Below are 14156 nucleotides of genomic sequence, written 5' to 3'. Positions count from 1 at the left end.
ATAACACCAGCAACATAATAACCAGAAAATAGAAAAAGAAAAAAAATAATAACAATAAGCAGTAACAATGGCACAGTACTACATATACAATGGAAGCAATAAGGACACAACAAAAACCTAAGACAAAACACTATCAGACTAGCATCCTACAACCTAACCTGCAACCCTAATGAAGTAATATGGACACAACTAAGCCACTAACAATCCAAGACAAAACACTATCAAGGGCCATGTCCTCGAAAATCTGAAGCCGCACCATGTCCTGTCTAATTACCTCTCCCCAATATTTCTTAGGTCGCCCTCTATCTTTTTGCATACCCGTCAAGGCCAGCCGTTCACACCTCCTTACCGGGGCATCCAAGCTTCTCCTCCGCACGTGCTCTCTATCTAAACCTAGCTTCTCGAATCTTGTCTTCTATGGGAGCCACGCCCACCTTCACCCAAATATCTTCATTCCTAATCTTATCCAGCTTAGTGTGCCCGCACATCCATCTCAACATACTCATTTCTGCCACTTTCATCTTCTGGATATGAGAATTCTTGACTGGCCAACACTCTGCACCATACAACATGGCCGGTCTAACCACCGCTCTATAGAACTTATCTTTAAGTTTCGATGGCATATTCTTGTCATACAAGACTCAAGATGCTAGCCTCCATTTCATCCACCCGACCCTAATACGGTGAGTGACATCCTCATCAATCTCCCCATCTCCTTGGATAACCGACCATAGGTACTTGAAGTTCCCTTTCTTGGGGATTACTTGAGAGGCAAGCATCACGTCCATGTCCGCTTCTCCCGATACAACGCTAAACTTGCACTCCACGTATTCTGTCTTAGTCCTGCTCAACTTCAAATCTTTAGACTCAAGGGTATGTCTCCAAACCCCCAACCTATCGTTAACACCGCCTCACGTCTCATCGATCAGAACTATATCATCAACGAATAATATACTGTAACGACCTGACTTGTCGTTTTAATAATTTACGTTCCGTTCGGTGGCTTAAGGTCTCGAGCAGCTTTGAAATGTGTATTATGACTTGCGAGGGTGGTCAAGTTTGATTTTTGGATGATTCAGGATTTAATTGAAAGAACAATTCTTGTTTTGGAAACTTAAGTTGAAATAATTGACTGGATGGTGAATTATGTGTAAACGACCCCAAAATAGAGTTTGATGATTCCAATAGATCTGTATGGTAATTTTGGACTTAGGAGCGTGTCCGAAAATTTTTTTGGAAGTCCGTAGTGAAATTTTGCTTGGAATGGCGAAAGTTGAATTTTTGGAAAGTTTGACCGGGGAGTTGACTTTTTGATATTGGAGTCGGAATCCAATTCTGAAAATTTTCACATATCTATTATATTATTTATGACTTGTGTGCAAAATTTGAGGTCAATCGGAATTGAATTGATAGGTTTCGGCATCGAATGTAGAAGTTGAAAATTCTTAAATTCCTTAAGCTTGAATTTGGGTATGATTCATGGTTTTAGCATTGTTTTATATGATTTGTGATTTCAACTAAGTTCGTATGATATTTTAGGACCTGATGGTGAATTGGGTTGAGGTCCCGAGGGTCTCGGGTGAGTTTCGTAGTGGTTTCGGATCAATTTTAACTGCTGAATTGTTTTTTTACAGCAATGTGCGAAATTTCTAATGCGCAGAGCTGAATTTAGAAGCTTATATCTTGAAATTTATAAGGAATATGGAAATTATTAAAACATGAAAGTTGTAGCTCTTTGATTCTAGTTTCCATAATGATAAATCATTTATCATTCGAACATTTGTATAATAAGTTATGATCGATTGATTGAAGCTAGTACTATAAATTTTGGCTACAGCAGTGTGCATCGCCAGAAATTTCTGCTGCATAGGGCTGACTTTGGGAGCTTATATCTCGCAATCTATAAGGAGTTGGGAGATGAGCAAAACATAAAAGTTATAGCTCTTTGTATCTAGTTTACAGAAATTTAAACTGTTTGGCAGTTGAAGTTGAGTACAAGAAGTTATGGTTGATACACTACAGACTATCGGGGAAGAGTTTTGGAAGAGTTTGATGTTTTCATCATAAGCATGTAATGATCCAAAGGTCCATTTATAGTTTTAGAGGTCGAAATTTGACTTCGAGACTTCCGAAATTTTGATAATGAATTATAGAAGTGATCTGAAAAGTTTGGTCTAATTCCATCAAGTCGTGGTTGAGTTTTTAGCGTGAAACATGAGTTAATTGTTTAACGAGCAAAATTGATATCGCATTGAGCAAATGAGCTCTGAATTGAGTTTTGATTGAACGAGTAGGTTTATATTATTATTTGTGACTCATAGGAATAAGAATCGTCGAATTCCAAGTTCGTATAATGGAGTTAGAGCCTTTTTAGTGAAAACAAAACTGCTGGTGTAAACAGTTTTATTGCGCACATTTAGCGACCAGATTTGACACTTTTAGCGACGAGATTTGGACTTTTAGCGACCAAAATAGCGTTTTTTGGGTAGAAACTTAAGGACCAAAAATGGTCATTTCCTTCATTTCATTTTGGATTTTTGGAGCACGGTTCTTGGGCGATTTTGAGGATTTCTTCAAGACTCCAACTTGGGTAATAACCTGTTTGGCCAAGCTTCTCAAATCAGCTTATTTTGAGAAGTGCTTTAAAGTACTTTTCAAAAAAGTGCTTTTGGCGAGAAGCAGTTTGTGTTTGGCTAATTAATTTGAAAAGCACTTTTGAGCAGTAATTAGTATTTGGCCAAGCTTTTGAAAACTGCTTCTAAGTGTATTTTTCTCAAAAGTGCTTCTCAGAAAAATGCTTTTGGAGAGAAACTACTTTTTTTTACTTCTTAAAAACTGCTTCTGCTTCTCCTCAAAAGCACTTTTTTCCATCTAAAAGCTTGGCCAAACACCTCAATTTTTGGCCAAAAGTGCTTTTGGCCAAAAAAAATATACTTTTGGCCCAAAAAAAGCTTAGCCAAACAGGCTATAAGTGTCCTATATCCAAAAGTGATTATATTTCATAAATCAGTGGTTATATTCATCATTTAATTCGGATTTAAATGGAAGAAATTGGGATTTTTGCAAAATCTTTCAAAAACGGAAATTTTAGATTTGGAGGCCGAGTTGTTATCGGAATTTGATAAAATTGGTATGAGTGGACTCGTAATTGAATAGGTTGTCGTATTTTGTGAGTTTCGTCGGATTTTGAGACGTGGGCTCCACTGGCAATTTTTGAGTTAATTTTTGAATTTTGTTGGAAAATTAGTATTTTCATATGGAATTAATTCCTATAATTAGTATTGACTGAATTGAAATAATTTGGATAGATTTGAGCTATCCGGAGGTTAATTCAAGCAAGATGGTAATTTTAGAATATCGGCCTAACTTTAAAAAAAGTAAGTATCTTGCCTAACCTTGAGTGAGGGAATTACCCCGTAGTCATCGAGTCTTATGTGCCATTTGTGAAATGTGAAAAGTTGTGTATGCGAGGTGAAGAGTACGTACTCGGGCTTATATATGCAAATTTTATTTGGTTAAAGTCTTAGGCATTATTGTGTAGTAAATTGAATAATTGTTGGCATTTATTAAATCATCTATTTATCATGTCTCAATCCTTATTTGTTGAATTTGTTTTTATATGATAATTTGATATAATTGTTACTTGAATATTTATGTAAATTTCGTGAGTTTGGTGATTTGATATTTCCTGAAAATAATTATATTATGGATTTTCCATCTGTAAATAATTAATGAAATAAGTTTAAACCGAGGCGTTATATAATTATCAAGAATTTGTATTAATGAAAGTGTTGCCCTATATTGAGTATTTTCTATCTCTGTTGTTATTTTGAGGTATTATATACATTGTGTGGAGCCTTGGACTACTTATTGTGAAATTAATTAATTTTGTTATATCTTTGAAATTGGTTGTGGCCATTGGGCAAATTGTGATATGAATTGATTTTGTTATGTTGCCGTGATAATAATTCGTGTAAATTGTTGTGTTATTTGAGTTATTATTTTGAGGATATAAGGGTGGCATTTCAATATTGATATTATGTGGGTATAAGGGTGACATTTTACTGTTGTTATGTGTGTTGGGATATTGTCTAGGCAGAGCGATAAAGGTGGTTATAGAGAGAGATAAAGGTGAATATAGGAGCGATAAGGGTGGCTATTGATATTGTCAGGGCGGAGGAATAAGGGAGGCTATTATAAGGGTTATAATGGTGGATATAGGAGAGATAAGGGTGGCTATTGTCAGGGATGATATGTGATGATGTGGGGTTATTGCGTTGGTAATTTTTATGTGATGTTGTGATTTTTCTTGTGTTTATTTTTATACCTTGTACAATTTGTCTTGTTGTTGGTAAATTGATAATAGTCTGATCTATGTTGAAATTGGGAGCCTGTGGTTATTGCCAGGCAGATTATAAAATAAAATGTGGGCACGAGGTGCCGTGAGTAAATAATGATAATATTGACACGTGAACTATCCGTACAGTTGTGATATGAAATGTGGGCACGAGGAGCCGTGAGTAAATAATGATGATATTGGCACGTGAATTGTCCGTGCAGTTGTGATATCAATGTGGGCACGAAGTGCCATGAGTAAATAATGATGATATTGGCACGTGAATTGTCCGTGCAGTTGTGATATAAAATGTGGGCACGAGGTGCCGTGGTTAAATGATGATGATATTTGGCACGTGAGTTGTTCGTGCGATTTTGATAGAAATTGGCATGGGGTGCCGTGGAAATATGAAAATGGGTTGAGACCCGTATTTTATGATTTTGAAATGCTGTGTCACAGGGTGACTTTTATTCGAAAGAGATTTATTTGAAAGAATTTTATTTGAAAGATATTTATTTGAAGGAATTATATTTGAAAGAGATTTATTTGAAAGTATTATATCCTGAAGATTTCTATTTGAAAAACATATAGGCGAAAGATTTATATTGGAAGGACTTGATTAATTGGTTGTACTTGTATTCATTATTTGTTATGCAATATTTATGGTATTTTTGTCGCCCTGCTGTGTATATCACTGGTTGATTATTGTTGCCAACATTGTTATTTGTTTCCTATTATTTTTGGATACTATATTGCATAGGTTATTAGACTAGTGAGTATCTCGACTGTACCCCGTCACTACTCCATTGAGGTTAGTCTTTATACTTACTGGGTACCGACTGTGGTGTACTCATACTATACTGATGTACATTTTTGTGCAGAGCCAAGTATTTGAGCAATCGGACTCGGACAAAGTTAAAGTGTGATCGCAAGGATTCAAGGTAGAGTTGCTTGGTCGTCACAGTCTATTCGATCCTTGAGATCATTTCATGTATTCAGTTAGAGTTCGTGACTCAGTATTACCAGTCTTGGGAGGTTGTTATATTTGTAATTATTTTCGCTGTTGGTTTATATATAAATAAAAAAAATGGCTTGAATTGTTATAAAATCGGCTTACCTAATCTTAGAGACTAAGTGCCATCATGACGCATATGGTGGGATTTTGGGTCGTGACACATACAATATGTCACCTCCCCTTGAATATGGGGTGTCAGTGCATCCATCGCTAGAGCAAATAAGAACGGGCTAATCGCAGTTCCTTGGTATAGTTGGATACAAAACTAAAAGCTTAAGGCCGATTTCATAAAGCTTAAATAATGGATTCGCCTCTAATATTGGTGCTTATTTAGCTAGAGTTTGGCCATAAATTCCTAAATTTATTTTTAAAAAATTGATTTGGGTGAAGTTTGGCTTGAAGATGAAAATCTGTTTGGACATAATTTTTCAAAACATATTTTACTTTCTTTTTTTTTTTGAAAAAACATGAAATATGACTTATACCCATATATTTAAAAACTATCAAAAATACCCAACAACTCTTAAGAAAATTCATACAAAACAAGCGAAACAAATCTGAAGAAAATTTATACAAACATTAGCAAATTTTAGCAAATTACCTTCAGATTTTATCTTTGCGGTGGATTGTCACGGATTGGCACAACAACTGTAGCGAAGGTTTGCTTCTGTTTATAGAGAAGGCAAAAACGCGTGAGTTTAATGAGGAAAAAGTGGATAGATATGAATTAGTTGGGTCATAATATCAGAAAGTGGGTTTTTTTTTTATAAAATACAAAAGTTTAGGGCAATCTTTGAATTTTTTTTTAAAATCAAACAGTAATATTATGGGCAAAAAACAACTCTTGAGCCTAATTTCCTAATATTTAGGATTTTGGAATTAACTAGAATTTTAGTTATTAAGTCTCTCCTTATTTGGATTATATAAAATAATCCCTTATATGTAGGAATTTAAAGTCAAATAAAATTTAACTTATACAAATACATTCTTAATTTAGGTTAAATAACTATTAGCCCGTCATTTATGTTTCTTCCATTTAGAATGAAGTGATCTTAACTCCGATCCCGAAAAGTTAATTAGATAGACATATTTAAAAAGTTAATTAGATAGACATATTGCATACTTTATAATTACGACTATGTTGTTTCCTAAAGACACATACAAGCCTACGTATTTATAAAACATGATAGTATAAACAAAGCCATATATTGAAAATCAACGAGGATTTTGGTTTTGGAAACCTAAAATATTTTTCAAAATTGCCATGAGATTTGGTTACTTATTAGTATATGTTTTGATAAATAATATTCTGCATATAAAAATAAATACAGAAGTTCTAAAAATAAACCTAACAAAAAGTAAAAATATCCAAGGTACCTAACAATGTAAAACTTTATGGAGTAATTTACGAAGTTAATTGCTACAAATTTGAGTTCGCCGGCATATCCAATTTCATACCTTTTAAAAAATAAATCATTCCTTCAACAAATAAATATATGTTAAAAAGTTACAATAAATTTTTTTTTTTTTTTTTTTTTTTTAAAAAACTAATAGGATTGACAATCATTATATTCATGATTTAACATTATTTATTCGTTATGTTTTATTATATATCTCAAACACAAATATTACAATAATATATATTTGACTTGATTAAAACTTTGTATTCGTTGAGACTAGGTACACGCGCGACACGCGTATCCCCTAAAAACCAGTGAACTTAAATAAGCCATAACATGAATGTAAAATTTTTAAAACTTGTGGTCTGAAACTTGCCATAACATCTATGTCGCTATAAATGATTCCTATTAAGAAAATATTGAAAGGTGCTAATCTTTTTGAAACAGACTAATAAAAAAATTGGCCAATTTTTTTGAAAAAGAGTGAGTAATACCCTTTTGTGGAACAAATTATGGCAATTGTTCGTTCAACCGTCCAACTGGCCCCCGACACAAATCTAGAGTTGCGACTTGCCAGTATGCACTCGCAGGCTCCAAGTTCCAAAAGAAACTTGGCTTACAAATTGTAGTATAACAATTTATTTACAGTATACTTGAATCCATAATACAGGAACAAAGGAGAATATTGATTTAGCACAGGTTTTTTCCTTCGCATTTGGTTCTTTAAATATTCACCTTTTTTAGAGCCGAGGGTCTATTGGAAACAAATTCTCTACCTCGCCAGGTAGAGGTAAGGTCTACGTACACACTACACTGTCAAGATCTCACTTGTGGAATTATACTGGGTATGTTGTTATTGTTGGTTCTTTAAATTCCAAACAAGATTATGTTTATTCTCATGTAGGATTTTTTTAAAATCAATTCTTTCTTTCCCCATATTACTCTGTTTCCAAAACTCAAGAACAGATAATAGAAAGCTTAGAAAAAAACTCAAAAGAACCAAATTTACTTCACTTCTATCAGTTCACACAATCAATTATGTACTTTGATTTTAACTCTTCCCAGGCAGGGCGGATGCAGTGTATATGTTATGGATTCATTAACCCAATAGCATTGGCTCAGACCCTATATATGGGTTAAAATATTCACTAAACAAGTAATACATTTGGAACCCAATAAATAAAATGAGTTATGGTAGACCGGTAGCATTCCAAACTCAACCAATAAAGTTCAAATTCCGGATCCCCACTTCTGCCCAGATAGAATGGTCGGACAAGTTGCTCTTATAATTGATCAGTTCTTGTGTATATACATCTTATTTCACTTCAACTGACTTAAATAATGGAGATACATGAAAACATCAGAATAGACAAACAACAATTCTATTCACGAATCTTTCTTCGATCAACCCCAGCAGCTAAACTTGCGTTCATGAGTTGAGATGCAAAACAATGTCTCGAAAACAAACCTCCTATCACCATCTTGATTACAAGTCAGCAGTTTCCTTCCTGTAAGCCTGGAGCCTCTCCTTCAACTTCTTGCTCTGCTCAAAATTCGCTTTCCTCTTTATAGCTTTCTGCAGGAGGACATCTTATTTCTTTTATATTGACTCATACACGGGGAACATTAAAGAAGATATTTTCAAAATCATACAATTTCCTAATAGGTAAAGCAAGAAGACTTACCTCCTGCCTGAAGCACCGGTCAAGCTTTATCTTCAGATCTGTGCATTGCCCAAGGAATTTTCCTAGTGGGTGGTCTGTATGACACTTCTGAAACTCCTCAATAATCTGCACCAGAGACCTAGCCATCTTAATAACGTATTTAAGATGTTTTTGACACTTATTTCTTAACATTTACCGGAAAAAAACTAATTGATCAGCAATACATAGAGACTACATGTCAATGCGAATAACGACATGCAAAGAAACAGCAATTAAAATCAATTTGCAACAAGAAAAGTATATGCATCTTCTAAATGCGAAAACAGATGCTATATTATAACTTCACCGAGAAAACCTGCAAAATGCATTGTCCAGCTGTAAAATGGCTATCCACAAAACAAGAAAGAGAAAAACAGAAGGGAACAAAACCACCTGGTGCAAGTATCTACCATAAATTGACATAATGAAATGAGCAATCAGCGCTTCAAAAGCACAAGATGAACTTTCATTCTAATTATTAAGAATGCGAAAACTTACATCAGCACATAACGGGTGCCTATGTAGAGTCAAAGGGGGGTGCATCTTTTTCCGTTGACTTCAAAACCTATTAAAGTAAGATAATTTACCAAATAAATACTTCCCTTTCTCCATAGATTAAGAAAAAGCATAAGGACAAGAATCAAGAAGACAAAAGATTAAAGCATAAAGGGAAACACGTTTTTTAGGTAGTGAAATATCTTAGATTTTTTTCCCACCAAATAGCAGCTGGGACCAAGTACTTGGACCTCCATAACAACTCTGTAAAGGCACATCACATTTTCTTTCTTATTTTCAACTGCTAATTTAACTAACCCATTGCACCACATATTATGCATTCCATATTTTCATTCTTATTGTCGACTTCTCTTCCTTTTTGCAGCTCATTTTAACTAAACCATAATCCCATGGCTCACTTTGCATTCAACAACGTAACCATTGGTCCAATCAATCCAACCTTCTTAATATACAATAAATAACACGGATCATTCTTCCAATATAATCATGAAAGATGCCCATAAATGTTCGGACTCAACACACACATTGATACGATATTAGTTGGTATAATTAATAGAAGTTGTGCAGCAGTTATACGGGAGGCTTCCGAAGCAGTACTTAGTCCGTTGAGTCAGTTGTAATACGCGTCAGCTTGATTGCAGAATAGTCCTTCTATCTTTATTAATTTCCTTATTTCCACTTTAGTCCTTCTTCACTTTCCAGAATATCTACTCTGTAAAGTCGTTCGAGAAGGTTATGAATGAAGTGTTTGCTTAATTTTCTCTATAGTTTTTTCTTTCCTTCTTCAATTAGCTTTACTTTACCTATCTTATCAGTTCCATCTTGCATCACCCATCGATTCAAATGAACTTCCATAATTTTAATTCCTTCAATAAATCATACTATATAATTGGTCATGAGCTCTTTTACCTAGGAAAACCATAGAATTACCTAGGGGAAGTTAGCTGTCAGAGATGACCGGAGGTAGAGGAGGAGGACCGGCGCTGGAGAGGAAAGCTGCAGATTAAATACCGATTCTCTTTCTCGAGTTATACTTAATTTAGTTTAGGCTATCACTTCATTCAAAACCTTCTCGAATGACTTTACCGGAAAGTGAAGAAGGACTAAAGTGGACATAAGGAAATTAATAAAGAAAGATAGAAGGACTATTCTGCAATCAAGCTGACACGTATTACAACTGACTCAACAAACTAAGTACTGCTCCGGAAGCCTCCCGCATAACTGTTGCACAGCTTCTATTAATTATACCAAATAATATTGTATCATTGCCCCTCCCATCAAAGCTTTCTTGACCTCAAGGAAGAAATGCAGGAAATCGAGCCTTCACCATAAAAGCATCTTCCAAGGTTGCATTTTCTTCAGGAACCTGCTCCCATTGAACCAACCATTGAGTAACAACCTTATTTCCTTTCTGAACCATCCTACGTTGGAGCACTTTAACAGGCTGAGGTCAATACGGATTAGCAATGTCTAATAAGGGAGGTGAGTGGCTCGCTTAGGCAGTTTATGACAAGGTTTCAGCAAGGACACATAGAAGGTAGGATGCAGCTGCAACTCAGGGGGTAAGGCTAATTTATAAGCAACCTGGCCAACCTTCTCAGTAATCATATATGGCCCATAATACTTGCAGGACAGCTTATTGAAGTGATGAGTAGACAAAGTAACTTGTCTATAGGGTTGAGCTTTCAGATACATCCAATCACCAACACTGAACTGCCTGTCCGATCTGTGATTGTTAGCCCGGGATACAATCCTCTGCTGAGACCTAGCTAAGTGATGTTTGAGAAGCTGAAACTTAAGTTCCCTTGTGACTAAAATTCTGTCAAATATCTTCATAAGCAGAATCCCCTGACATATAAGGAAGATGAAGAGGAGGAGGTTGTCCATAAAGAGCTTCATAAGGAGTCGATGGATGGATAAATAAATGAAAGGTGGTATTGTACCACCATTCTGCAAAAATGAGGAACAGAGACCAATCACCAGGGGCATCTGAACAGAAGCACCTAAGATTAGTTTCCAAACATCTATTAAGCACCTCAGTCTGCCCATCAAAATGTGGGTGGTAAGCCGTGGAAGTGCTCAAAGTAACCCCTTGGATTGAAAAGAGCTCTTGCCAGAATTCGCTCGTGAATATTAGATCTCTATCACTGACAATATCAGCAGGCAATTTTTAGATGTACTCTATAAATAATTTGGCAACACTAGCAAAATAAGGATGAGACAGGGAGATGAAGTGTGCATACTTGGTGAGCCTATCAACAACCACCCAGATAACTGACTTTCCCTGACTTTCCCTCTATAAAATCCATATTGATACTACTCCAAGGAGTGAGAGGAATTTGAAAGGTTGGAGTAAACCAGGATAAGCTAAGGTGTCATATTACTTTTCTGACAAATGTCACACTTTTTGACAAAAGTGGTAACATCCTCTTTGAGACCCTTACAGTAGAAAATAGCCGAGATTCTCCTGTATGTATTATCCACCCCCGAGTGTCCTCCCTGAGGAGAGGAGTGCCACAATGTAATAATTTCTGACCTCAAGTCTAAGTCAACACCTACAACCAACTTCCCATATCTTCTGAGTTGCTGGTTAGTGAAACTGTATCCTTTACATTCCTTTGGTTTGGATTGTAATTGGAGAATAAGTGCTTGCATCCCTGGATTAAGTCTCCAACTGTCTTGGATAGAATCCAGTTGATTAGTCCTCACAGTGGACGGAGACATAGTTGCCAGTTCAACTTCAGGAACTCCAGGCAAGGCATCCGCAACCTTGTTCTCTTTACCCTTCTTATATTCAATTTCAAAGTCAAATTGCATGTGTTTGGTGATCCACTTAAGTTGAGACCCTGTATGTAGTTGTTGTTCAAGCAAAAACTTCAATGCTTTCTGATCAGTTCAAACCACAAAATGTCTGCCTATCAAGTACTGACTCCATTTGGTAATTGCCATTACTAAAGCTAAGAGTTCCTTGTCATATACAGAGAAGATAAGTGCTTGACTAATAATCCCCTACTCAAATAGGCAATTGGTTGCCCTTGTTGCATCAGTACAGCACCCAGACCCATGTCACAAGCATTAGTTTCCACTATAAAGGGAATATCAAAATTAGGCAAAGGTAAAACGGGAGTTGTAGTCAACACTCTCTTCAATTCCTCGAAGGCATGGGTGGCTTCATTAGTCCATTTGAAGCAATCCTTCTTCAACAAATCAGTAAGAAGTCTGCTAATAACTCCATAACCCTTGATGAACCTCCTATAATACCTTGCTAATCCAAAAAAACCTCCGAGTTACTTAAGGGTGGTGGGAGTGGGCCATTTCTGTACTACTAGGATCTTCTTAGGGTCAGTTGCAACACCTTTTAGCAAAAATATAGTGCCCCAAATACTCCACTGTGGTTGCAGCAAACACACACTTAGATTGTCTGGCATACAGCTGGTGTTGAAGCAACAACACAAAAGTAATCCTCAGGTGCTCCACATGTTCAGAAAGGTCTCTACTGAATACCAACAACACAAGTGAAACCACATATTTACCCTTTTTAACTCCTTTCAACATCAAAACTACCATATATGAACAGTCTCTCAAGATCTGATCACCAACACCACCTCATACACACAGAAAAATATCAATTCTACCCTCCTTTCTTCGCTTTTCTTCAACAATGAACTCTACCTATATTCACGCCCAATTCAATGTTCAACATTATAATTGCTCTAAATACAACCTAAAAAAACATATAAATCCATACACAAAATGATCACAGTCTACAAATATAAAGTACAAAACTTGCGCATTAACCTTGAAACAAACCCTAAACCAAAAAATCAAAAAAAAAGAAGTAACAAAACAGTAGTGATATATGCGAAAAATAGATCGATAGAAATCTTACAGGATGAAGAATCTTGATCCGGAGAGCTCAAATTCTGAATCTTCCGGTCGCCAGAGAGAATCGCAAAAAAAAAAAAAACTAACCAGAGAAAAAAGAGAGAGGATTGGTGGAAGAGGGGAATAGGGGCAAACCTGACCGCGACGGCGTCGTTTACTAATACATCCTATTCAGGATTATTCTTATCCACCCTACCAAACGACCCCTAACTTTGATATTTCCTCTCTTTCTTTGTTTTAAATTTTTCCAACTCATTATTCTTTTGTGTAGAAAAGAGAAAAAGTTAGAATAGTGACAGTTGCATGGACTTCAGTTCACACCTGGAATTTCATCAACGCATTAAAAATAATCAGTTTCTTTTATTTTTTTTAGATTATGAGTATAAAATATAATGTCAATGTTTTTTATATAGCTTGTCTATGAAAATTATTTATAAAATCTGTTCAATGACAAATGAATATTAATTATTAACGTAATTGACAGTCATAAATTAATACCTAACCTATAATAATATGTTAAATTATATTAATCTTATAAACGATTGAACATTGTCAGTTTGTCACTGACTCACTGTATATAACATAGATCATTCTTTATATGGGGTTATATCTTAAAAAAATATTTTGTAGATTAACTTTTCATATATTTGGTTAAACTTAAATATTGAAGTCTAAGGTGACAGTAAAATATGTGAGATAAGGTATGGTGATAAAATGTTTGAGAGTCAGGGTGTGTTTGGTACGAAGGAAAATGTTTTTCGTGAAAAATATTTTTCTAGAAAATATTTTCTTGAAAAATGAGTGGTCTTGTCACTTATTTTCCCTTGTTTGGTTGGTGAGTGAATTTTTTTTTTTGTAGAAAATATTGTTAGAAAAATAATATTTTATGCTGCTTTCATTACCCCCTTCCCTCAAATCCCCATGTTTTATGTGGTCCCCCTTCCCCCTCCAAACCCCAAATACCCAATATTTTCATAGCTCTATTTTCTTCAAGAGCATAATTATTCTTTTAAAAATTCACATAAACTCAATGGGACTAATGTGTTGCTTTACCTTTTCATCCAAAAATAACGTTGAAATTTATGCTATATAACTAAAAAGAATATACTCTTTTTTTTGGTTGAAAGATAAAGTACTCTTTCTACAACATGAAAAAAAGTACTCATTTTGTTAAAATAAAAAAAAATTCTATATCATGAAAAGAAAATATTTATTTTGTTGAAATAAAAGAAAATACTTTTTACTACATTGTTTTGTTGAAATAATATTTTTTCTACATCATAATAAGAAAGTACTTTTTT

General features: G+C 35.0%; 1 protein-coding gene across 1 annotated transcript; it reads right to left on the bottom strand.

Moving 5' to 3' along the window:
• Positions 1-8003: 8003 nt before the first annotated feature.
• LOC107806590 (COX assembly mitochondrial protein 1) lies at positions 8004-13068 on the bottom strand. The gene is made up of 4 exons (XM_016630773.2): positions 12860-13068; positions 8953-9019; positions 8437-8541; positions 8004-8327 (listed from the first exon to the last, which is right to left on the bottom strand). Exons 2-4 carry the CDS (start codon positions 8995-8997, stop codon positions 8238-8240), a joined length of 240 nt encoding a protein of 79 aa, XP_016486259.1. The 5' UTR covers positions 8998-9019; positions 12860-13068; the 3' UTR covers positions 8004-8237.
• Positions 13069-14156: the final 1088 nt, after the last annotated feature.

The sequence above is a fragment of the Nicotiana tabacum genome, chromosome 19, assembly GCF_000715075.1.
Source record: "Nicotiana tabacum cultivar K326 chromosome 19, ASM71507v2, whole genome shotgun sequence".
NCBI classification, from domain to species: Eukaryota; Viridiplantae; Streptophyta; class Magnoliopsida; order Solanales; family Solanaceae; genus Nicotiana; species Nicotiana tabacum.
Note: the sequence above shows the minus strand (reverse complement) of the source record. Positions and strands in the feature narration are given on the sequence as shown.

Excerpts from the sequence above, each read along its gene's own strand:
- LOC107806590 (XM_016630773.2), bottom strand. The coding sequence starts at position 8,997 with ATGCACCCCCCTTTGACTCTACATAGGCACCCGTTATGTGCTGAT. Across the intron at positions 8,542-8,952 it reads GGCACCCGTTATGTGCTGAT|ATTATTGAGGAGTTTCAGAA; the intron begins GTAAGTTTTCGC and ends TCTCTGGTGCAG. Across the intron at positions 8,328-8,436 it reads ACCGGTGCTTCAGGCAGGAG|AAAGCTATAAAGAGGAAAGC; the intron begins GTAAGTCTTCTT and ends GTCCTCCTGCAG.